Genomic DNA, 26,891 nt, shown 5'->3' with positions numbered 1-26,891 from the left:
CCTGGCTACAGTCTCAAGAGTGACCCCAAGCCAGAACTACACACGCAACTCCAATTCCTGACCCACAGAAACAGCAAGAGAAAATAAATAATTAGTATTGCTTTGAGCCACTGTGTTTTGGGATGATCGGTTACATAGCCATAAAAAACTAAGACCCAACCACCGGAAAAACGCACATCCTGTTCCACAGCTTACCTCATTGATTTCAGTCCCATCGGCGTTGTTATATACGATCCGATAACCACTGATCTTTCTTGAAGTTGGGTCCCAGGCTAACTGAGCACTGTTAGAGCCAACACTGGATATTCTCAGGTTTCTGGGTGGACTTAAGGGCACTTTGCAGTAAACGGAATGAAAAATAAATAAAAATTTAAATAACATACATGTAAAAAAGACTCCCAAAACACAGCACCTCTGACTTCTGAACTACTTACATATGAAAAATTTCACCCAGATAATAACTGATAACAAAGAACGTTAACACATCAACAAAGAAAAAAAGTTTTTCCTTGTAGAGAATGAATAGCAGCAACCAATTACACATTCTTAGAAATAAATGAGGTTTAGGTAAATCTTCTGTGCCTTTCTTTTCTAGTCAAAGCTATTATTATAGGCTGATACAAATAAAAAACCTAATGGATCAAAAACCAGGACACCTGAAATTAGATCTTAGCTATTGCATTCAACTATCATCGGATCCTGGCAAAGTCACTCTACTCCTCCGATCCACAGTTTCCCATGTGTGAAATGGTTTCCCATCTGCCGTCTCCACATGAGTATCTATTAGGCATTTCCACCTTAACATGTCCAAACCCGAACCACTGACTCCTGCCACCTCTCCCAGTCTTCTCTCTCAGTCTCTTCCTCTGAACAAATGAAAACTCCATGCCTCCCATTGCTCAGGCCAAAAACCTTGGAGTCATCCAAGATTCAGGTTTCTGAACATGTGTCCCCTTCTCAGTGAAGCTTTCCATGATCACCTTATGTAAAATAATCCTTCCACCTCAATACTACCTAACTCCCTTCCCGGATTCTTTTTTTTTTATTATTGCACATTTATTGGTCTCTTTTCTCTCTCTTTGAATATACTATAATATCAGGGGATTGCAGAATTTGATTTAATTTTGTTCCCCTCTTTATCCTCAGTATTGCAAGTTCTCAATAAATATTTCTTGAATCAACGAGTAGGAGTCTTGCCCTGGATACATCCCACTGGCTTTGTGAGACTAGATAAAAATAAACACTTTGCTGTGGCTTTAAAAATATTTAAAGAGGTGTTAATATTTCTGCAGATTCCTGACTACCAATTCCAAAGCTTTTTGTACTTCTTGAAGGACCCCTTTCTGAGTCAACAGATAAAATTTGTCAATAATCTTTGAGGGCTTCATGAGCTTTTACAGGCTTACAGTAAAAAACAATTGTTAAGATTGACTGCAGGCTTTCTATGAGCCTGAGATGTAACACGTTATCTCATTAAATCCTTACTTTAGACAGCAAGGATAGAGTTACAATTAGCCCCATTATACAGATCATGAAACTGAGGTAACTTGGCCAAGGTCACAGTTAGTAGAAGCAGAAGAGCAGTTTGAATTTAACCCAGGCAATTGATCAATTGATTTGAGAGCCTGTGCTGATAGAACCAGCAGAATAACAACTTAGGAGATAAATCATGACAATTGTCAGCTGTAGCCATAAGCATGATGTTTCCTCACCCCAAAAGCTAACCCTTTCATTAATTCAATATGTACCGATTATATGGTAATAAAGAACCTATAGGACTTGGTGACTCTCTATACTTAAAGGGCTAGAAAGAAAGTGTAGGAGAGAGAAAAGCAATGTAATTAACTTTAAGTGCTGTGCACACTTAGCTCTAAATTCTTCTGGAGTTCAGTTACTCTTGGCAGTATAGTGGAACAATGTCTAGTTTCCTCAGTGAATAAAAGTGGCAGTCTCAGGAACAGGTAGCCAGGATATCATTTTTAGGACTTTTTAAAAAAATCAACTACTAATGGGAAAGAGTCATGGACACTTTTTAAAACTACAAGTATCTGCTTTTTGGAAGTTCAATTTAGGCCACTTTGCTCTTGCAAAGGACCAACATTAGTACCTAACTGAAGGTTTCACTAACTGAAAGAAATCTAAAGGGGATTTTTGCTTTTATAAAAAAAGGCGAAAGCAAAAATAGCATTCAGGCTTGGCTTTGCAGCAAACCATTATGGAGACAGCGTGCACCTCAGGCAGCAAGAGCGGTCCCGCCCAGCTCCTTCCCCTGGAAATTACACTCAGCATCTCAGCATCAAGCCGCCACAGCTTTGAACTCTGTCTGTGAGCATCTGTGCTTTATCTTGATTTATTTTGTGCATCCATTAGCAAGATGTGTCCTAAAATTAATTGCTTCTTTGCTTTATGTCATTCGGCTTGCGAAAGGTTTCATGGGAACACTACTTTCAAAGAGTGGATAACAAATGAGTTATCCTGAATAAACAAATGAGTATTCTGAGTGAAAAAGAGAGATGGGTGGTTGGGAAAAGTTTTCCTTCCAAATCTACAGAGTTCCAAAATTGACTTAGGTGATATATTAGATGCTTTCTGACTTATTTCTTTTCCCCTTCTTTCTTGGGCTCTCCCAGTTTTGTTGTTTGTTGTTTTAATTACACCGGTCTTCCTCTGAAGAGCAAGACAACATAGCCTCGACTAACAAAGAATGGATGTGGGAGAAAATTTCCTTATCATTAAATTTCTTTGTATGTTTCTCAAGTAGAATCTTCAAGACAAAAGCACAGTAGAAATCGTGCTATTCACCTCCTTCCAGGCTCAGAGTGATGTGAGAGACCCCATCTCCTTGCCCTTTCTTATTCAAAACACAATGAATAGACCCCTATTTTTAATCGTAGGTGACAAAACATTGTTAGTTTGGCAGGGTGGCATTTTCTCTATGTCATATTTCCAAATAGATAATTACAACTCTTAAAAATATTATGAACTCCCTACATTTACCCAAATTGGACTTGCCAATACAATTTTTACTCAATTTTTAAAAACTAATTATAATAATAATAGTCTGAGATCAGGAGGACATCAAAGATTTTCAGAAAAAAGTGTGAATTTTGGTATGAGTGGGAGTAAAAAAAAAATATTGAGTAACTATGTGTTAATAACTTTAATTTGTATTACTGTATTTAATCTTCCATCAACCACATGCTATCAGGTTATTGTTCCTCCTTTCACAGGCTCAATAATGCTCCATCACTTGCCCATTGTCACCCATCCAAAATATGACTTTAGCTGGGATTCACATCTTGGCTGCTCTAATTCCAAAGCCCATATTTTTCCCCCATATCCTGCTCTAGCATTTGGATTTAGACAAGGACACTGGTGGCATCATCTAGAGGATGCCACAGTTCAGTTCTAGAATCCATGTGACTCAATAACAACAAGACGAGAAGAAATACACTTCCTTTCCCTAAATAAATTAGACATTTTCTTACATTACAATTAGCTCTTAAGAGGTTTCAACCTAAACCAGTATTTCTAATTCAGAATTCCCATGTTTGTTTGGGCTTTTATTACAGCATTTCATCTGAGTGACTGAACCACTCACATGTTGTTTCTTGTCCTGTAACAGGGTCGCTGGCCTCTTCTCCAAACATAGCATACACTGTGACTGTGTATTCCGTATTGGGCGACAACCCACTCAGCTCAATATCTGTGTGGGTCTCTCCAATTTTCATCTGAAAAGAACACACATTATCAGATCGTTTGCCAGTGTATGTTATTCATGCTGATCAGAGCGCAGCTGAATACAGGTGAGACTTTATGTAATAAGACTTTGCCTCCTCACAAACCCTTCTTCATCAAACAGGTTTCAAGCCATAATTTTTTTCATTGTCTCATGTTATTTTATATTAGAACCAGAAGCTATGAAACCATATAAAACTGAATGTACCGTGCGTGCTCTTTCAGGATAACGCTTTACATCTGGACAAGTGGCAGCTGCAGCCAGAATAACAGTGTCAAATATTTGGTCCCCAGAAGAGCGTGGGTGGAGATGAATCAGAAACGTTCTCTATGAAGAGAGTAAGTTCCAGGCAGCATGCTGAGAGTGGGATGCCAAGTGGACATCTTTCGCCACTTGGCTAATTCTCACCAGTCCTCTGACTGGATGCCCAGTTTTTGCTGCAAACCCTATGGAGCCAGACCAGTGTTGCCCCATTCAACAGAGGGGCTTGTCCACTTGGATTGCAAGTCCCTTCCAGGAGTCCAAAGAGATCAACCCACCTTGATGCTCAAATCGGCAATTTGCTTCTTGATTTGGGGATGATTTTTCTGACCCTGGGGGGTCAGTCAAACTAGCCAACATTATCAGTGTGTGACAACTGTGTGACAGGAATGGTTTTATTTTTGTTTTGGAAAGAGGAAAAATATCTCCATAGATTGTCCCCTGTCATACAACTGTCAGTGGTATGGTCAAATTAAAATGTTTAATTTTGAAATATCTCAGTGTATATAATATAAAGGTAGAGAAAACAACGTAATATTCCCTGATGCACCCACCACCCAAATTTAATAAATATCAACATTTTGTCATATGCACATCAGCTCTTATTTTAAAAAGCACTATATAGTCAAATAAAACAAACTCTTTCTCACCACCTCTACCCTAATGTTGAAGTGTATCTCATTGATACATTTTTTTACTTGTGCATACATACGAATATATCTATAAATAGTATATGGTTCAGTATGTTTAACAATGTGCATAAATGGACCATTCAGTGTAATATTTTTACAGTTTTTTCCCTGGCAATATTAGGTTTCAAGATTTAGCCATGTTGAAACACAGGGACATAGTTCATATTATTTAATTCCCTTATGAGATTCTTTTGTATAAATATGCCATTATTTTCCATTCTGTTGATGAACATGGCAGTTGTTTGCAATATTTTGTTCTGACCAAGTGCCTGCATTGAAAAGTCCTGGAAGGATGTTTCTCTACGATATATACCTAAAAAATTGTATATATCTTTAACTTGCTGAAATATTTCAAATTATTCTCCAAGGCAGCTGTACCAATTGACACACCAGTTTACACGAATGTTTCTGTCTCCCCACATGCTCACTAATATGTAGTATTATCAGACTTTAAAAACTTTGCTAATCTTTTGGGTGTGAATGGGTATTCCTGTCTTTTTTATTTTTCTCTTTCCTGGTAAAGCTTAGTGTCTTTTTAGCATCATTTTAAAGTTTCCCTTCCACCAAAATAATTCAGATCGACATTAAATCCAAGTGGGCAAAAACTGTCTAAGCCTTGGTAATAAAAGAACACATGTCACCAATGTTCTGTTCTTGACACTAGAATCACCATATTATTGGCCCTAAAGATTCTTGTCAAAAGAGGCAGGTTTTAGATAATGTGAAAGGATCGAGTGCTATACTCCCTCTCATATCCACTCCACCTGCCTGGTCAACCCTCCCAATGGTCACAGACATCTCTGCTTTATTCCTGGAACACCCACATTGTAGTTATTGTTAACTATAAATTAAAAAGAAGGACTAAAATAAATGATTTGAAAGTCAAAGATTCATCATTTAAAATGGAAAAAAATGCAAAACAATCCACCTCCGTGAGATACATTTATCTACCTCTCAAATTAGTAAAACAAATTTTTCAAAGTCCGTGTACATAGGGCCATCACAGTCATTTGTGAACTGCATAGAGCAATATAAATTGTATAAAATTTCTCTAGAGTAAGGGGGTAATACCTAGTATAAGCCTTAATAATTTGCATACTCTTTGAGAAAGAAACTTCACTTCTAGGAATTTATCCTAAGGAAATAATCAGATAACCATGCAAAGTTATATGTTAAGAATGGTCCCAAAAGTATATTTATATAGCAAATTATCTCTCTTTTTTTTGGCCGAGCCCCTGTGCGGCCTGCAGGATCTTAGTTCCCCGACGGGGCCCTGGCAGTGAAAGTGCGAGTCCTAACCACTGGACCACCAGGGAACTCCCCTATATAGCAAATTATGCAAATGTCCAATAGCATGAGATTAATTAAACGTGACCTGGTACAAACCAACAGTGGAATATTATAAAGCTGTTTAAATGATTATATAAAATATTATTTAATGGTAATGGAAAGATATTCACAGTAAGCAAAAGGAAAACTACAAGGAAAACTACAAAACCATTCCCATTGGTTGTGTTTAAAATGCACTGGAAAAGACTCTTAACTAAATGTTAACAATGGCTACCTCTAGGTGGTGGGATTACAAGTGATTTTTTTCTTTTGCTAATGTGACTTTTATAAATTGTATACATTTTTGTAGTAAAAACAAACCAAACTATGTTAAAGAAGTCAAAAACTCTAGGACTCTGGTAGGCAGCATGCAGTTACCTCTTTTTCATCCCCAGCCAGGCCTTCCGTGAGAGGAGCGTAAAGGATCAGGTACCCTGACGCTCCAGCCACTGGGTTCCATCTCGCCCTCAGACTGTTCTCAGTCACATCGTACAGTTCAAGGTCGGAAGGTATAGGTAAAGAAACTGCAAGAGGAGTTTTTTTTTAATGGTCAGCCATTTATCAGTGTGCTTGCTTATTTCAAGGTATCTATCTATATGTTAGGATCTAAAACTAAACATATTTTTCAGGTAATTTTTGTCCTTGAATCTGTGCACATGGCCATATAAGCCCCTTTGGGGAAGGTAAACATAATGAATGTTTAAGAGCAGGAATGACACCTCTTAGCTTCTTATATCTCATTACAGTGATGGGCACATCTGTCTGGGAGCCAGTCAAGAGGAGGGAGACTCTTCTGACCATTGTCTTATGCCCATTATCAAGCACAGTGTCTGACCTGCAGCAGCCATTAAAAATAGTTGTTGGGTCACTTAATAAATGACAGAATGGGGGGCTGGATGAACAAATACATGAATAAACAGACACTCATCAACACATTCAATCAGAGACAGTGAGGAGACATGACTGTCAGTAAAAATAGGGTTTGAGAAAAATAAAATAATCAAGAAATAAGATTTGCCATATTGGAGAGGTAGGGTAAAAGGGATTAAGAATAAATTGCAAGTTCCTGGCTTAAACAATGTCAATAAAAACTATGAAATGTTGTTTTCAAATATAATTCCAGGTCCTGCTTGCACTCCCAACTACAATGTCAAGTTCAGGACTTTGCTTACAGGTGCAGTTCCTCATCATACTTCTACTGGCATGCCCGTAGTACTTCACTGCACTAATTTGTTTGTGTATCTTTGGGTTGCGTTTTCTCCTTTGCTAGTCTAAAACTTTCTTAAGGGCAGGGATTGTTGCTAAAAATATTTCTGCAAAGCAGGAGTATTAACACCTGCCTTACAAATTGCTTTCAGGGATAAATGCAATAATGTGTTGGACAGGAAGTGTGATTATCATAAAGCCTGGCACCTTGTCATTGGTCTATCAGAGGCAGAGTTTTTAGATCAACTTTATATACTACCTGGCATGTAACAGGAACTCAATTAATGTTTGAAATAACTAAATGAGTGGGTGATCAAGTTTCTTAAGATTATCTCTTCCCAGGATTCTCTGAACATGTGTGCGTGTATAGATGTGTGTGTGATCAAGATCTTGCTCAGTTAAGGAATGACGGACTAGTATTCATAAGTTTTAATTACAGTGATACTCATAAAGAAAACAGATGTAATGTACTTTCCCTAATAGTCTACTAGGCAGGAGAGCTACAGAGCTCCTACTCTACTTCTAATGACAAATTCAAGCCCACTGCTTAGTTTTTAATAAGAATTCACTAAATATTCGTTTATTAAATGAATAAATGTATTTTGCACCCTTCATCGCTAAGATTTCTCTCTCCTAAACATACCAGAGTTTTATAAGATCCCTCCCAATATATGGCACCTGCAAACTGCAAATATAGCATGGACCAGTACTACGTACAGCACAACTAAGCCACCGGATCAATGTCACACAGAATCAGAAGTGGGTACAATTCAATACACACCTGTGGTTTCAGTTCCCCGAAGGCCTTCACTAGCAGTATGAGCATATATTGCAAAGACTACTATCTGATATTCAGTTAAAGACATCAAGTTTTTCAATACCGTGGAAGATACGCTTCCATCCACCACCACCTGTTGAAAGAACAGTTTGAGGAATGAGAAAATGGAATATCTCACATGCAGACTGGAAATCCAAAAGCAAAAATATCTCTAGCAAGAACCTTTCGTTAAATATTTTCTTATTTGCACCACACCCTCTTTTCCACTGTGGCAGTCAATTTCCCTTGAATTCTCACATGAAGTGACCCACCTTTTAGGAATATGTCCAAAAGTCCCTTACTAATTCACATCTAATGGAAACTGTGTCATTCCCAAGCTAATTGTTATCCTAATCACATCCACTTAGTAACAGTTGACATGTGATATTTTTCCATGGAGCCTTAGAAAGCATTTAAAAGGTTTATTAGTAATGAAAAAGATAGAGCTATTGGAAGCACTCTGATTTTTTTTTTTAAGTCCAGATGATTTAAACCTCTAGAATCTACTCAAACACTTAAAAAAAACAAAAACCAAAAAACACAAATCCTGCCATAATGCAGAAGAAAATTGTGAAACATGCTGAGGTCAATCAGAGGTTAGAACAACAAAAGGTTAGCACTTCAAAAGAAGAGAGGGAGGGACTTCCCTGGTGGCAGGGTGGTTAAGAATCCACCTGCCAATGCAGGGGACACAGGTTTGATCCCTGGTCCAGGAAGATCCCACATGCCACGGAGCAACTAAGCCTGTGTGCCAACTACTGAGCCTACGCTCTAGAGCCTGCAAGCCACAACTACCAAGCCCACGCACCACAACTACTGAAGCCCGCGCACCTAGAGCCTGTGCTCGGCAACAAGAGAAGCCACCGCAATGAGAAGCCCGCGCACCGCAACGAAGAGTAGCTCCCACTCAACGCAGCTAGAGAAAGCCCGTGCGCAGCAACGAAGACCCAGCACAGCCTTAATTAATTCATTAATTAATTAATAATTAAAAACAAAAAAGGGGAGATTTCATCACATTTTAACATATTCTCTCTATCAAAGACATGAAATGGGAACCATCCAATCATCTGGCAATAGATGTTCTCTCCTGTGATGGCCAACCCACAAGAAAGGTCAGCCACAGGTACTTTATTATGGCTTCTCTTTTGCACGAATCTCCACAAACAACCAGGAAATCCCAAACCCTGGAGGACTATATGACCACATTATTTGGAACACACAGACTTCCTTAAGGCAGAAAGTTCAGACCACTCCCAAAGTAGAAAGAAAATATCAGTAGCAAAATGGGATTCTGGCCAGATAATTAACGACTGATTCCTTTTGCCTTAGAACTCATTAATTTTTAAAATCACAAAAAAGTAAAGTCAAAATAAGTTGTGTTAGAAATGGGCACATGACCAGTTCTGAAGGTTCCTTGATGGAGGTAAGAAGAGAAGATGTAAATACCATAACCTAGAGAGATAGAAGAACAACATAGACACATGGAAATGTATTTCAGTCAAATAATTTTAAATGCTTGTGACAGAATGATCTCCTTATATACACATTTCTGTCTTGTCTTCACTACCGTACAAGAATTGAGAGAATGAAAATAATGGTTAGAAAATACTGTCTCCTTATTACCTCTTCTGGTTTTCCACCCCTGGCAGGATAATACACGACTCTGTAATTTTCCACTTTTCCTGGGGCATGAGTCCAGTTTACCATAAAGCTCCTGGCAGTGACTTCAGAAGTAATCAGTTCTGTAGGTGGCCCAATGGTGGCAATGGCTGAGGCTAAATTTTAAAGAAACACATAAAATGAACCTCTTTCCCATAGTTATTTCTTATGAACCTAGGAAACTCCACTAGTCAGAAATGATTGTTGATTTTATGCTGCCTCTAAGATTTTCATTTCTAAATAAATTAATTCAGTAATGCATTATAGGCATACCTCAGAGATATTGTGGGTTCAGTTCCAGACCTCTGCAATAAAGCAAGTCACTCAATTTTTTTGGTTTCCCAATTCATATAAAAGTTATGTTTACCTTATACTGTAGTCTATTAAGTGTGCAACTGCATTATGTCTAAAAAAAATATATACATACCTTAATTTAAAAATAATGCTTTTGAAAAAATGGCACCAATAGACTTGCTCGACACAGGGTTGCCACAAACTTTCAGTCTGTAAAAAACGCAATATCTGCAAAGCGCAATAAAGCGAAGCACAATAAAACAAGGTATGCCTGTACAACATTTTGTTTATTGAAACATTTGTCTATTAGGTACCAATCACTATGCTAGGTTCTGAGGATACAACCTTAAATAAGACATAGCCCTTGACTCTAAGGAACTTTCTTGCTATAGAATAGTAAAAAAACAGAAACAAAAATACAACATTAATTGAGTTTGTATCTAAAGGTACTCTTCTGAGCTCTTTAGAAGTATTACCTCATTTAATTCTCAATAGTTGCTATTATTGTTCCCATGTTGTAGGTGAGAAAACCAAGTCAGAATGATGTGAAATAACTTGCCCAAGTCACACTGTTAGTGAGTACCAGAGCTGAGATTGATACCCAAGCTTCTTGACACAAGAGCCTGTGTTTTTATGCAACAGAGGGTACCGCCTCTATACTGAAGACTTCAACAAATGGCCAATATTTAAAAGTAAAAAGAGAAGAAAAAGCAACTAATATATACTGAATGTCCACTATAAGCTAAACATCATGTAAGCACTTTGTGTGTGTTATATACATGTTAAAACAATGAGTCTGTAAAAGATTTGGGACATGTAAAGTTTAAAGTCCTTGAACTTTAGGATTTATTATCTGCTAGGGGCACTTACTTATAGGGACTTTAGTAGCCATAACAATGGGGAAAAAAAACATAGTTATGGAACAATAACTATGGCCAGGTACTTTATTACATGTTTTATCAGCAACCACATGTAGAATTTTTTGTGGGTAAAAATGGGCTCTAAAGTCATCTCATCAAGCACCTCAGAGAAATTTATTCAGGAAACCACTACTTGGCTGTCCAACCTAGTCCCAAGAGTTCTAGCCCAGGGAAAGAGGAATGATGGAAGAGAGAAGGACATGTAGCCAAATAGAATCATTCCACACCCTGGGTACAGTAAAGGCAGGAAATAAAACCAAACTCTTAAAGCAAGATCTGGATATTACCTTCTTCTCAGATCACATCCCTATTAACCAGGTGTAACCTGTAGACCAATGATATCATGAGGAACAAGGGTTAAAAATTCCATGATGGCTGAGCATCCAGGAAGATAGAGCAGATGCACTTTTCCCTACTCTTCCCCTCAAGTACAACCAAAATTTCTGGAAATTATGTATACGACAAGCATAAGACCCTGAAAAGTAAAGAGAAGAAGGTAGATGGGAAAGGGACTGTTGGACCCAGGGAATGGTACAGTGGTGAGTTCCCTGAGTTTCCTTTTGCCTCATGTATCCTAGAAGTAGAGCTGAAGAATCCAGCCACCTAGAAACACAAACAAATACAGACAAAAACAATCCAATGAAGCCTGCTCTCTCTAGCCAAAGGACCAGGAAAGGAGCAGCCTGCCAAGACAGAAAACTTTTAGGCAATAACTGCTCTAGTCTAGACAAAAACCACAGAAAAAAAAACCCCCAACTGTGGCCCCATCCCCACTCATACCAGCAAAAGTCAAGTGGGGAGCCAAGACGTCTACCTTTCCTGACTGTAACGGAGTGCCCCAACATTTACCCTCATCCTATCATGCAACCAGGGTAGTAGGAGAAAATACCAAATAGGGAAAAGAGACAATCATCCCTGACAAGTAGTAACAAATCCTTCCACCTCACTTCCATCTGTGATATATGGGGAAACCACATGAAGAGCTGGGACTTCCATCCCCACCTGGTAGTACTGAGGCACCACTCCCCTTTCCCTCTGGGATGGTATCACAGTAGATCTAGTGGTAAGTCAGTACTTGAAGAAATAAGGCCTGAAAAATTCTCAAATTTGACAAAAGGTGCAAACTATAGATTCAAGAAAATGAGTGTACCCCAAATAGATAGGCCAACAGAAACTCACCCCAAAATATACCGTAGTCAGACTTCCTAAAACTAAACTCAAAGAAAAAAACGTAAAAGGAATGGGGAAGAAATGACACCTTATTTTTAGGGAGAAATTTTTTAATGACAGCAGATTTCTCATCAGAAACCATGGAGCCCAGAAGAAAGTGGCATAACATTTTTCAAATATTCAAAGAAAAAAGCTGTCAACCAAAACTCTATCTAGCAAAAAATATCTTTTAGGAATGACGGGAAAATCAAATCATTCTCAGAAAAAGTAAAATTAAATAAGAATTTTTCACCAATGGACCTATCCCAAAAGAAGGACTAAAGGAGGTTCTTTAAACAGAATAACAAAAAGAAAGATTTCTGGGACTACAGAAAGGAAGAAAGAATGACAGAAAGCATTAAAATATGGGTAAATATAATACAGTTTACTTCTCCTCTCAAGTTTCCTAAATTATGTTTTGTGGTTGAAGAATTATAACAATTTCTGACGTGGTTCAACATTTTTAGAGAGGAAATATTTAAGACAATTGTATTACACACAGATATGGTGAAGGGACTTGAGGGAGGTAAGGTTTCATCACTTCACTCAAACTGGTAAAATATCAAGATCAGCAGACTGGGATAAGTCATGTATATATAATATAATAACTACAGCAACAAGTAAAAGATATACAAAGAGATTCCATCAAAAACATTATAAATAAATCAAAATGTAGTTCTAAAAATGTTTAAGTAACCCATGGGAAAAAAAGCTAAAGAAAACTGAGATGTGAAAACCAGAGAGAACAAACTGAAAAAATAAATAAATAAAAATTAAAAAGCAGGTTTAACCTCAAACATATCAATAATTACATTAAATAAAAATGGCCTAAGCATACCAATTAAAAGGAAGCAATTATCAGAGTGGATTTAAAAACGTGATCAACTATATGCTGTCTACATGAAATCCACTTCAAATATGATATAGGAAGGTTGAAAGTAAATAGATTTTTAAACTTATATTATGTAAACATTAATCAAAAGGGAGTAGAAATGGCTGTATTAATATAAGATAAAGTAGACTTCAGAACAAAGAAAATTACCTGAGACAGAGAAAGACATTACATAATGATAAATGGTTAATCAACCCAGAAATCCTAGCATTCTAAATGTATATGCACCAAAAAAAGAGCTGCAAAACATATAAAGTAAAAGCTGATAGAACTGAAAGAAAAAACAGACAAATCCACAATTTCAGATGGATATTTAACATCTCTCTCTCTCAACTATTGATAAGACAATGAAACAAAACTATCAGCAAGGATATAAAACTCAACAAGACCATCAACAAACAGGATCTAGTCAAAGCTTATAGAACATTGCATATGACAACAGCAGAATACACATCCATTTCAAGCACCTACAGAACATATACCAAGATAAACCATATCCTGGGCCAAAAAACAAACCTCAGCAAATTTAAAACAATTGAAATCATACAGAGTGTGTTCTCTGATGACAATGAAATAAAATTAGAAACCAATAACAGAAAGATAACAGAAAAAAGCCCAAGCACTTGGAAACTATAAATAACACACTTCTAAATAATCAATGGGTCAGAGAGGACATGTCAAGACCAAAAAATATTTTAAACTGAATTAAATGAAAATACAACATATCAAAATTTAGGGGCATTGTTAAAGCAGTGCTGAGAAGGAAATTTAAAGCATTTAAGTAATTACACTATAAAAGAGAAAACATCTCAAATCAATAATCTAAGAGTCCATCTAAAGAATCTAAAAAGTGAAAGCAAAATAAACCCAAAACAAGCAAAGTGAAGAAAATGAAAGTTAACAGCAGAAATCAATGAACTAAAAAACAGAAGAAAAATAAAGAAGTTCTATGAAACCAAGAGCCAGTTCTTTAAAAAAAATGCAAACGTGTAACAAGCCTGAAAGAAAAATATAAAAAGAGAAGATAAAAATTACCAATATCTTGGAGGAAACAGGAGCTATCACTATAGACCCTGCAGACATCAAAAGAATAAGGGAATGCTATAAACCACTCTACACACATGAATTCTACAAGTTCTATGAAATGGACCAATCCCTTGAAAAGCAGAAGCTTTCCCTTTAAGATGGGGAATAAGGCAACAATATTCATTCTCATCACATTTAACACAATACTAGAAGTTTTAGCCAGTGAAATAAGGCAACAAAAGGAAATAAAAACCACACAAATCAAAAGGAAAGAAATAAAACTATCACTATTTGCAAATAATGACTTTTTACATAGAAAATCTCCAAAAATCTAGAGAAAAACTCCTAGAAATAATTAATAATTTCAAATAATAGGGTCATCGGCTACAAGGTAAACATACAAAAATATAATTATATCTGTATATACTAGCAATGAAAATGTGAACACCAAAATTAAAAATACAACTAAAATTTCTCAAAATAAAATTAAATATTAAATGTAAGTAGAACAAAACCTATATAGAACTTGCATCCTGAAAATTAAAAAATGCTGATGGAGAACTCAAAGAATATCTAAACAAATGGAGGATGTGCCATGTCCATGGATTAGAAGAATCAACAGATTAAAGATGTCAATTATTCCTAAGTTGATATTTGATAATTGAAAATTGATTTAATGCAATTCCTAACAAAATTCCAATAAGACTTTTTGTAGAATAAAAACTATTCTAATATTTATATTAGATTATTATATAAATTAAATATAGAATATTATATAAATGTTATTCTAACACTTACATGGACTATAAGGAAGTATAATAGCAAAAACAATTTTGAAAAAGAATAATCAAACAGGAGAACTCAGTCTATCCAATCTTAAGACTTACTATATAGCTACAGTAAATCAAGACTGTATGACATTGGAAGGGGGTTAGACACATAGACCAAATGGAACAGAAAAGAGAACCAAGATATAAACACACACAAATGTCTCCAACAGATACTCAACAAAGTTGCAAGGTAATTTCAATGGCAGAAATACAGACTTTTAAGCAAGTAGTGCTGGAACCTTAAACTAAACTTCAAATCCTTTACAAAAAATTAACTCACATCATAGATTTAAATGTAAAATATAAAACTTCTGGGAAAAAAATAAAAAGGAAAATATTTGGGAATCTAAGACCAGGTAAAGAGTTCTTAGACTTGACATGAAAAAGCACTAAACATAAAATGGAAAACAGATAAACTGGACTTCATCAAACTTTAAAACTTTTGTTCTGCAAAAGACCTTGTTAAAAAGATAAAAAGATAACTATAGATTGAGAGAAAATATTAACAAAACACATGTCCAACAAAGGATTATTACCTAGAATATAAAGAATTCTCAAAGCTCAATAGTTAAAAACTAACACAAAAAACAACCCCCAAAAAAGTCCAGTTAGAAAATGGGCAAGGGGAGGGGCACCTTCAAGATGGTAGAGGAGTAAGACGTGGAGGTCATTTCCTCCCCACAAATACATCAAAACTACATCTACAGAACACCTACTGAACGCTGGCAGAAGACCTCAGATTTCCCAAAAGGTATCAGACGCCCTCAGGTGACCTACACACAGAGGCGGGGCCAAATCCAAAGCTCAACCCCAGGAGCTGTGCAAACAAAGAAGAGAAAGGGAAATTTCCCCCAGCAGCCTCAGGAGCAGTGGATAAAATCTCCACAATCAACTTGATGTACCATGTATCTGTGGAATACCTGAATAGACAATGAATCATCCGAAAATTGAGGTGGTGGTCTTTCGGAGCAGCTGTAGACTTGGGGTTTGCTTTCTGCATCTAATTTGTTTCTGGTTTTATGTTCATCTTAGTTTAGTATTTACAGCTTATTATCAACAGCAGATTTGTTTGATGATTTGGTTGCTCTCTTCCTTTTTTATTTTGTTACATATATATTTTTTTTATTTCCCTTTTTCTCCTTTTGTGAGTGTGTATGTATATGCTTCTTTCTGTGATTTTCTCTGCATACCTTTGTTTTTGCCATTTGTCCCAGGGTTCTGACTGTCCTTTTTTCTTTTTTTTTCAGTATAGTCTTTAGCACTTGTTATCATTGGTGGATTTGTTTTTTGGTTCGTTTGCTCTCTTCATTCTTCCTCTCTTTTTTTAAATTATTTTTTATTTTTTTATTTTTAATAAAGTTTTTCTGTTTTATTAACCTTATTTTATTTTATTTATTTATTTTTTCTTTCTTTCTATCTTTCTTTTTCTCCCTTTTCCTCTGAGCCGTGTGGCTGACAGGGTCTTGGTGCTCTGGCCAGATGTCAGGCCTGAGCCTCTGAGGTGGGAGGGCTAAGTTCAGGACATTGGTCCAGCAGAGACCTCCCACCCCCCTGTAATATCAAACGGCGAAAGCTCTCCCAGAGATCTCCATCTCAACACTAAGACCTAGCTCCATTCAACGACCAACAAGCTACAGTTCTGGACACCCTATGCCAAACAACTAGCAAGACAGGAACACAACCCCACCCATTAGCAGAGAGGCTGCCTAAAATAATAATAAATTCACAGACACCTCAAAACACACAACTGGAAGAGGTCCTGCCCATCAGAAAGACAAGATCCAGCCTCATCCACCAGAACACAGGGACCAGTCCCCTCCACCAGGAAGCCTACACAACCCACTGAACCAACCGCACCAAGGGGAGCAGACACCAAAACAACAGGAACTACGAACCTGCCACTTGCACAATGGAGACCCCAAAAACAGTAAGTTAAGCAAAATGAGAAGACAGAGAAATACACAGCAGATGAAGGAGCAAGGCAAAAACTCACCAGACCAATCAAATGAAGAGGTAATAGGCAGTGTACCTGAAAAAGAATTCTGAGTAATGATAGTAAAGATGATCCAAAATCTTGAAAATAGAATGGAGAAAATACAAGAAACGTTTAACTAGGACCTAGAAGAACTAAAGAGCAAACAGACAGTGATGAACAACACAATAAAAGAAACTAAAATTTTTCTAGAAGGAATCAATAGCAGAATAACTGAGGCAGAAGAAGGGAAAAGTGACCTGGAAGATAAAAGAGTGGAAATAACTACCGCAGAGCAGAATAAAGCAAAAAGAATGAAAAGAATTGAGAACAATGTCAGAGACCTCTGGGAAAATACGAAACGCACCAACATTCGAATTATAGGGGTCCCAGAAGAAGAAGAGAAAAAAAAAGGGACTGAGAAAATATTTGAAGAGATTATAGTTGAAAACTTCCCTAACATGGGAAACAGTCAATAAATCCTAGGAGAAACACGACAAGACACATATTAATCAAACTATCAAAATTTAAATACAAAGAATAAACCTTAAAAGCAGCAAGGGAAAAGCAACAATTAACATACAAGGGAATCCCCATAAGGTTAACAGCTGATCGTTCATCAGAAACTCTGCAAGCCAGAAGGGAGTGGCAGGACATATTTAAAGTGATGAAAGGGAAAATGCTACAACCAAGATTACACTCCCCAGCAAGGATTTCTTTCAGATTAGACGGAGAAATTAAAACCTTTACACACAAGCAAAAGCTAAGAGAATTCAGCACCACCAAACCAGCTTTAAAACAAATGCTAAAGAAACTTCTCTAGGCAGGAAAAACAAGAGAAGGAAAAGACCTACGATAACAAACCCAAAAAATTAAGAAAATGGTAATAGAGACATACATGTCGATAGCTACCTTAAATGTAAATGGATTAAATGCTCCAACCAAAAGATATAGACTGGTTGAATGGATACAAAAACAAGACCTATATATATGCTGTCTACAAGAGACCCACTTCCGACCTAGCGACACATACAGACTGAAAGTGAGGGGATGGAACAAGATATTCCATGCAAATGGCAATCAAAAGAAAGCTGGAGTAGCAATTCTCATATCAGACAAAATAGACTTTAAAATAAAGACTATTAAAAGAGACAAAGAAGGACACTAAATAATGATCAAGGGATCAATCCAAGAAGAAGATACAACAACTGTAAATATTTATGCACCCAACATAGGAGCAACTCAATACATAAGGCAAATGCTAACAGCGATAAAAGGGGAGACTAACAGAACACAATCATAGCAGGGGACATTAACACCCCACTTTCACCAATGGACTGATCATCCAAATTGAAAATAAATAAGGAAACACAAGCTTTAAATGATACATTAAACAAGATGGACTTAATTGATATTTATAGGTCATCCCACTCAAAAACAACAGAATACAATTTCTTCTCAATTACTCATGGAACATTCTCCAGGATAGATCATATCTCGGGCCACGAATCAAGCCTTGGTAAATTTAAGAAAATTGAAATCATATCAAGTATCTTTTCTGACCACAATGTTATGAGATTAGATATCAATTAAAGGGAAAAAATCTGTAAAAAATACAAACACATGTAGGCTAAACAATACACTACGAAATAACCAAGAGACCACTGAAGAAATCAAAGAATAAATCAAAAAAATACCTAGAAACAAATGATAATGAAAATACGACTACCCAAAACCTACAGGATGCAGCAAAAGTGGTTCTAAGAGGGAAGTTTATAGCAATGCAATCCTACCTCAAGAAACAAGAAACATCTCAAATAAACAACCTAACCTTATACCTAAAGCAATTATAGAAAGAAGAACAAAAACCCCCAAAGTCAGAAGAAGGAAAGAAATCATAAATATCAGATCAGAAATAAAGGAAAAAGAAATGAAGGAAACGATAGCAAAGATCAATAAAACTAAAAGCTGGTTCTTTGAGAAGATAAACAAAATTGATAAACCGTTAGCCAGATTCATCAAGAAAAAGGGAGAAGACTCAAATCAATAGAATTAGAAATGAAAAAGGAGAAGTAACAATGACACTGCAGATATACAAAGGATCATGAGAGATTACTACAAGCAACTACATGCCAATAATATGGACAACCTGGAAGAAATGGACAAATTCTTAGAAAAGCACAACCTTCCGAGACTGAACCAGGAAGAAATAGCAAATATAAACAGACCAATCACAAGCACTGAAATTGAGACTGTGGTTAAAAATCTTCCAACAAACAAAAGCCCAGGACCAGATGGCTTCACAGGCCAATTCTATCAAACATTTAGAGAAGAGCTAACACCTATCCTTCTCAAATTCTTCCAAAATATAGCAGAGGGAGGAACACTCCCAAACTCATTCTACAAGGCCACCATCACCCTGATACCAAAAGCAGACAAAGATGCCACACAAAAAAGAAAACTACAGGCTAATATCACTGATGAACATGGATGCAAAAATCCTCAACAAAATACTAGCAAACAGAACCCAACAGCACATTAAAAGGATCACACACCATGATTAAGTGGGGTTTACCCCAGGAATGCGAGGATTCTTCAAAATAAGCAAATTAATCAATGTGACATTGAAGGATAAAAACCATATGATCATCTCAATAGATGCAGAAAAAGCTTTAGACAAAATTCAACACCCATTTATGATAAAAACCCTCCAGAACGTAGGCATAGAGGGAACTTACCTCAACATAATAAAGGCTATATATGACAAACCCACAGCCAACATCATTCTCAATGGTGAAAAACTGAAACCAATTACACTAAGATCAGGAGCAAGACAAGGTTGCCCACTCTCACTACTATTATTCAACATACTTTTGGAAGTTTTAACTAAAGCAATCAGAGAAGAAAAAGAAATGAAAGAAATCCAAACCGAAAAAGAAGAAGTAAAACTGTTACTGTTTGCAGATGACATGATACTATACATAGAGAATCCTAAAGATGCACCAGAAAACTACTAGAGCTAATCAATGAATTTGGTAAAGTAGCAGGATACAAAATTAATGCACAGAAATCTCTTGCATGCCTATACACTAATGATGAAAAATCTGAAAGAGAAATTAAGGAAACACTCCCATTTACCACTGCAACAAAAAGAATAAAATACCGAGGAATAAACCTACCTAAGGAGACAAAAGACCTGTATGCATAAAACTGTAAGACACTGATTAAAGAAATTAAAGACAATACAAACACATGGAGAGATATATCATGTTCTTGGATTGGAAGAATCAACATTGTGAAAATGACTATACTACCCAAAGCAATCTACAGATTCCATGCAATCCCTAACAAACCACCAATGGCATTTTTCACAGAACTAGAACAATAAATTTCACAATTTGTATGGAAACACAAAAGACCCCGAATAGCCAAAACAATCTTGAGAAAGAAAAACAGAGCTGGAGGAATCAGGCTCCCTGACTTCAGACTATACTACAAAGCTACAGTAATCAAGACAGTATGGTACTGCCACAAAAACAGAAATATAGATCAATGGAACAGGATAGAAAGCCCAGAGATAAACCCACGTGCATGTGGTCACCTTATCTTTGATAAAGGAGGCAAGAATATACAATGGAGAAAAGACAGCCTCTTCAATAAGTGGTGCTGGGAAAACTGGACAGCTAAATTAATTTCTAAACAGTGAAATTAGAACACTCCCTAACACCATATACAAAAATAAACTCAAAATGGATTAAAGACCTAAATGTAAGGCCAGACACTATAATACTCTTAGAGGAAAACATAGGCAGAACACTCTATGACATAAATCACAGCAAGATCCTTTTTGACCCACCTCCTAGACTAATGGAAATAAAACCAAAAATAAACAAATGGGACCTGATTTAACTTAAAAGCTTTTGCACAGCAAAGGAAACCATAAACAAGACGAAAAGACAACCTTCAGAATGGGAGAAAATATTTGCAAACGAAGCAAGTGACAAAGGATTAATCTCCAAAATATACAAGCAGCTCATGCAGCTCAATATCAAAAAAACAAACAACCCAATCCAAAAATGGGCAGAAGACCTAAATAGACATTTCTCCAAAGAAGATATACAGACTGCCAAGAAACACATTAAAGGATCCTCAACATCACTAATCATTAGAGAAATGTAAATCAAAACCACAAGCGGTATTACCTCACACCAGTCAGAATGGCCATCTTCAAAAAACCTACAAACAATAAATGCTGGAGAGGGTGTGGAGAAAAGGGAACCCTCTTGCACTGTTGGTGGGAATGTAAATTGATACAGCCACTATGGAGAACAGTATGGAGGGTCCTCAAAAAACTAAAAATAGAACTACCATATGACCCAGCAATCCCACTACTGGGCATATACCCTGAGAAAACCATAATTCAAAAAGGGTCATGTACCACAATGTTCATTGAAGCACTATTTACAATAGTCAGGACATGGAAGCAATCTAAGTGTCCATCAACAGATGAATGGATAAAGAAAATGTGGCACACATATACAATGGAGTATTATTCGGCTATAAAAAGTAGTGAAATTGAGGTATTTGTAGTGAGGTGGATGGACCTAGAGTCTGTCATACAGAGTGAAGTAAGTCAGAAAGAGCAAAAGAAATACCGTATGCTAACACACATATATGGAATCTAAAAAAAACCCAAAAAGGTTCTGAAGAACCTAGGGGTAGGACAGGAATAAAGATGCTGATGTAGAGAATGGACTTGAGGACATGGGGAGGCAGAAAGGTAAGCTGGGACGAAGTGAGAGAGTGGCATGGACATATATACACTACCAAATGTAAAATAGATAGCTAGTGGGTAGCAGCCGCATAGCACAGGGAGATCAGCTCGGTGCTTTGTGACCACCTAGAGGGGTGGGATAGGGAGGGTGGGAGGGAGATGCAAGTGGGAGGAGATATGGGGATATATGTATATGTATAGCTGATTCACTTTGTTATAAAGCAGAAACTAACACACCATGGTAAAGCCGTTATACCCCAATAAAGATGTTAAAAAAATAAATAAATAAAATAAAAATAAAAAAAAGGAAATGGGCAAAAGATATGAACAGATGTTTCATCAAAGAGGATATACAAATGCAAATAAGCATGTGAAAAGGTGCTCAACTTCATTAGCTATCAGGAAAATGAAAATTAATACCACAATGAGATAGCGCTCCACACCTATCAGAATGACCAAAATAAAATATAGTAACAACAAATGTTAGTGACAATGCATAGAAACTGGATCACATATGTTGCTGGTGGGAATGTAGAATGCTACAGCCACCCTGGAAAATTGTTTGGCAGCCTCTTAATTAAAACTAAGCTACACATGCAATTACAATATGATGAAGCAGTTGCACTCCTGGGCATTATCTCAGAGAAATGAAAACTTATGTTCACAGAAGAACCTATACATGAATGTTCATAGCAGCCTTTTTTGGTAACAGCCAAAAAATGGAAAGAACGCAGATGTTTTTCAATGCATGAATTGTTAAACAAAGTGTGGTACATCCATACCATGGAATACAACGCAGCAACAAAAAGGAAAGAGCTACTGATACGTGCAACTACTTTGACGAATCTCCAGGGAATAACCCTGAGTGAAAAAAGCCAGTCCTCATAAGTTACATGTTGTATAATTCCACTTATATAATATTTCCAAAATGAAAAGTATTTAGAGATGGAGAACAGATTAGTGGTTGCCAGGGGTTAGGAAGATGTTGGGGGAGGGAAGGAATGTGGCTATAGAAGGACAACAGAAATGGTCCTCGTGGTGATGTGAATGTTCTGTATCTTGTCTGTATGAACGTCACTTTCCTGACTGTGATATCGTACTGTAGTTTTGTAATATGTTACCATTGAGGGAAACAGGTAAAATATACATGATCTCTTTCTACATTATTTCTTACAAATTCATGTGAATGCTCAATGATCTCAAAATCCGACATTTAATTAAAAAACAAACAGGATGGTCTAAATGCAACACCATGGAGATATTATCTAGTAATTTAAAGTATCCCTCCCACAAGCCCATGGAACCTACCAATATACTCCCTTTTCTATTCTGATGATCCCTGTCTTGAGAGCACAAAGGACTGTTTAGTAAGTCAATGTGAAAAATGATAAGAATTTTCATAATCCATGATAGACTTTTGCACAGAGTAATACCCACACGAGCAGAGCAACTGTGCTCTGTCACTCATTGTACCTTTGATCTCCCTGTCCTGTTCTTCCACCCTGGAGCAGACAGTCCTCGTCAGACTCTCCACAACTGTGTGCATCAGGTCAAATTCGGCAACATTGTACACATGAGTGCTGTCTGGTTCAGAGGCGATCTCCTGCAATTCATTCTCATCCGCGTTTTTCACCCCTGGCATTGAGGACAACAGGGAGGGTCATGACGGTCGTGCCCCATTTGAAAAAGCAACTGCAGTGAGCCCGACCTGTACCCATCAGTCTCCACCGCTACCAAAGCACCTGTACTTTAAAGAGGCACATCTCATGTCAGATTGTTTTTTAAATTCACTTTCAAAGTCATTTTTATTTTATTTTTAAATTTTTATTATTTTTTGGCCTCACCGCTCGGCATGTGGGATCTTAGTTCCCCAACGAAGGATCGAATCTGCACTCCCTGCCGTGGAAGGGCTCGTCCTAACCACTGGACCACCAGGGAATTCCCTCAAAATCATTTTTAAATGATTAAGTCTTAATTTTGTTCAGTACATCTTAACAGGAAGATGTATTGATGAAACTAACTTCTTTCTTTCATAAATACTGCAGAAGCAATAGTAATTAAACCAGTACTCTACACTATCCGAACTTCAGGTTTAAATTTTTATAAAATTAGTTTACTTAAATTGAGACAGAAAATCCTTGGCCCTCTTGGAATTTTCTAGTCTATCTTAGCCATGGATGCTACCAATTAGAGTGTGCTTACTATGCCCCAAGCACTTCAGTGTTTTCTATATATTAACACATTTAATCTTCACAACCAATCCTATGAGTTTGGCATTACTGTTTCTCCCATTTTACAGATGAGTAAGCTGATGCACAGAGAGGTTGATTCACTTGCTCAAGGAAGCACAACCAGTAAGTATACAGCTGGGGTTTCACCCAGGCAGTCTAGATCCAAAGTCATATGCTCTTAACTACTATCTCAAGCTGCCTCTCAGAAGATTACACATTAAAATGAGTAAATATTTACCAGTGAAATTAGAAATAGAAAAAGGGAGGCACAGGATTGGGTTTCATGGGTGTAAAGGTAGATTTCTCTTCCCCAGGCTTCAGTAAACAAGAAGCATTTCTTTAAAAATCCCAGTCATTGCAATTATCTAAGGATGTTAAAAAGAGGTACTATGGAAGCAAGGAAGAGAGATTACCTGGGGCAACATTAATTACTTCTTAGGTGCCCAGCTGTGCCATTTAAGTTATCTGCCAACCTCAACAGACTGAGTAACAAAGCATCAGTTGTTTCTGAACTATTTGCTTTAGGGGGTTATAAGATAATAAATACTACTGATTTCCAGGTAATTCCCAGAGAAAAAGTCCAAATCACATCTGAATGAGTTCACTTAAACTCATCCATTCATCATTAACGAGACCACAGAATGGAGAGTAAACACATAAATTAATCCCTTATTAGCGTTAAGTCTTCTGTAGGGATTTTCTTTGTTGAACAAAAGGATAGCAAAATAAAAAATAAAAATTAAATCAATCTCTCTAATGTTCCTTGTCTGACGGACCTCTACAATAGCTTTTAAAATGCATAGTTGGATCTGTGTTCACAATAGCAAAATAACAGTGCATGCTGAAGCAATGAGCTTAATGTCAATAATACTTTTCATGGCATTTAGTTAAAACCAACAAGTTTGGATCATTTAAGAATATTCTAGAGAAGATAAGCCCCAAATCTCTCTTTCTCTCTCACCTTTCCAAACAAAACAGTCTGTTGTAAAGAGCACGGAAAAGTGAGGAAATGGTAATCATGACTTGGATGGAATTTGTTCTGTAAGGATTTTACCTTGTTCATATTTATGCTCCAGCACCCACCAAAATGCCTGCCACCCAGCAAACAAGCAAATACTTCTCGAATGAAACATTCTATAAACCACATTTTGAGTAACAAATCTAGAAATCAGTTAGAGGAATTGTCTCTATGTTTTTTTTTTTTTGGTCAGTCTCTACTAAATAGAAGGCCTTCCTATCACCAAAGAAAATGTAAACAATTTAATCAAGAGCAAAATTGCATCAACTAAATATTTTGCAGTTATTCTGAGTGTGTGCCATACATATTCTTCCCACAAACCGATACCTTATAAAGGGTTATATTCAAGGAAATAATACTGCATATCTACAATTCTTTGCTTTCTTAACTACAAGACCTTAATTCCTTGAAAATGATAAATTGATTTCTCTCTACACTATCAGAGAAGAGATAGCTATAAAGGGATACTAAAGAGAAAAGTCTTGACTAATTAAATGGTAACGAATATGCACCGAACCTTTGCACTTTATGCTTTTCACAACATTTTGTGTGTGGTATCTCACCTAGAGATCCTCACAACATAAGATCCATCAGTTCCATCACTTCCATTTTTAATGTAAGGAAGTTGGGCTCAGTTCAAATGACTGGCTATGACTAGAGCCAAGGGGGGAAAAGGCCGGGGGGAGGCGGAGGGATAAATTGGGAGATCGGGATCGACATATACTCACTACTATCTATAATATAGGTAATTAATAAGGACCTACTGTAGAGCACAGGGAACTCTACTCAATACTCTGTAATGACCTATATGGGAAAAGAATCTAAAAAAGAGTGGATATATGTACATGTATAACTGATTCACTTTGCTGTACAGCATAAACTAACACAACATTGTAAATCAACTATACTCCAATAAAAAAAAAAAAGACTTGAAAGTGTTCAGGTCTCCTGGCTTTCAGTGGAGTGTACTTTGCATCATATATAGTTTTAAGTGGTTGTGTGTCTGTGTCCATTGTTGAAACAGGACCATAATTAACAAATACCTATGGCAAACAGTTCTACACCAGATTCACGAAGGTTTCTGGATGGTGGAATAATATCATCTTGGGATTTTCCATCTGTGATTAAAATGCCAATTTTGGACACTCCAGTCCTTGCTCCCGCTTCTGGTTTAAAGCTGTTTTCAAAGACATAGTTCAAAGCAAGACCTAGGAGAAAACAAGAAAAAATAAATACAAAGCAACCATCTCTAATAAAAAGCCTTCCAATTCTGCAAAATGTAACCACAAGATGAGTAACTTAGAAAGTTAAAAGAGTTTTTATTAGATGTGAACTTTCATCTTCATTTTTACAATAAACTATTCTTTGACAGATCCGATGAAAAACTAAAATCCACCAAAACAGAGGTAATAAAAAATAGCTGAATAGTGCATCATTTCAGCAACTAACATTCATAAAGAACATTGAATTCATATCAAATGTATATTGACAGATCTGTGTACAAGAAAATCTAAACCTTTATAATTAAGGATGAAGCAAGAATACCCACACAGAAGCAAATGTCCCAAATATCATCACTACATTTTCAATTTTGTTCATGATGATCTAAAAATACCCACAAATTCTCTTTCTCTGTTTTATAGAGGTAGAAGGGGCAGATCTAAGATGATAGTTGAACTCCTGCCTTTTGAGTGTGACACTTTTCACCCAGAAAAAATAAATACCAAATATTGTTATAGGATTTGTGCTTAATAAATTTTTGTTGTATTAACAAAAAACTTGTTAGGTTAAACCTCCAATTGGCAAAGCAATTATCAGGATTTCAGTGGTTTACTTAAAATTCAATGACAGCATCTCTATTATTTAAACTGAGCATCCACATTGTGGGCCCACAGAAGGAAATTGCATGTATTAGGGTTAAAACCTGTGATAACCTTTTGTGGTTGGGTCATGGATAACTGTAATCTAAATATTCTTACATTACAGTTGTTCCTTGGTATCCACAGGGGGATTGGTTCTAGG

The 26,891-nt window shown here is 36.6% G+C and overlaps 1 protein-coding gene across 5 annotated transcripts in view; it reads right to left on the bottom strand.

Moving 5' to 3' along the window:
* COL14A1 (collagen type XIV alpha 1 chain) overlaps positions 1 to 26,891 on the bottom strand; it is a 242,430-nt gene that overhangs the window by 151,514 nt on the left and 64,025 nt on the right. For all 5 annotated transcript variants that reach the window (XM_082433124.1, XM_082433121.1, XM_082433122.1 and 2 more), the window contains exons 8-14: positions 25,913 to 26,077; positions 23,094 to 23,255; positions 9,668 to 9,819; positions 8,009 to 8,138; positions 6,400 to 6,545; positions 3,602 to 3,731; positions 196 to 335 (exon numbers count right to left, since the gene is read on the bottom strand). In XM_082433124.1, the coding sequence (XP_082289250.1) occupies positions 196 to 335; positions 3,602 to 3,731; positions 6,400 to 6,545; positions 8,009 to 8,138; positions 9,668 to 9,819; positions 23,094 to 23,255; positions 25,913 to 26,077 (1,025 nt within the window). The remainder of the gene's footprint in view (positions 1 to 195; positions 336 to 3,601; positions 3,732 to 6,399; positions 6,546 to 8,008; positions 8,139 to 9,667; positions 9,820 to 23,093; positions 23,256 to 25,912; positions 26,078 to 26,891) is intronic.

Source organism: Balaenoptera physalus, assembly GCF_965194825.1.
Source record: "Balaenoptera physalus genome assembly, chromosome: 17".
In the NCBI taxonomy this organism is placed as follows: domain Eukaryota; kingdom Metazoa; phylum Chordata; class Mammalia; order Artiodactyla; family Balaenopteridae; genus Balaenoptera; species Balaenoptera physalus.
This window is presented reverse-complemented; position numbering and strand designations above follow the sequence as displayed.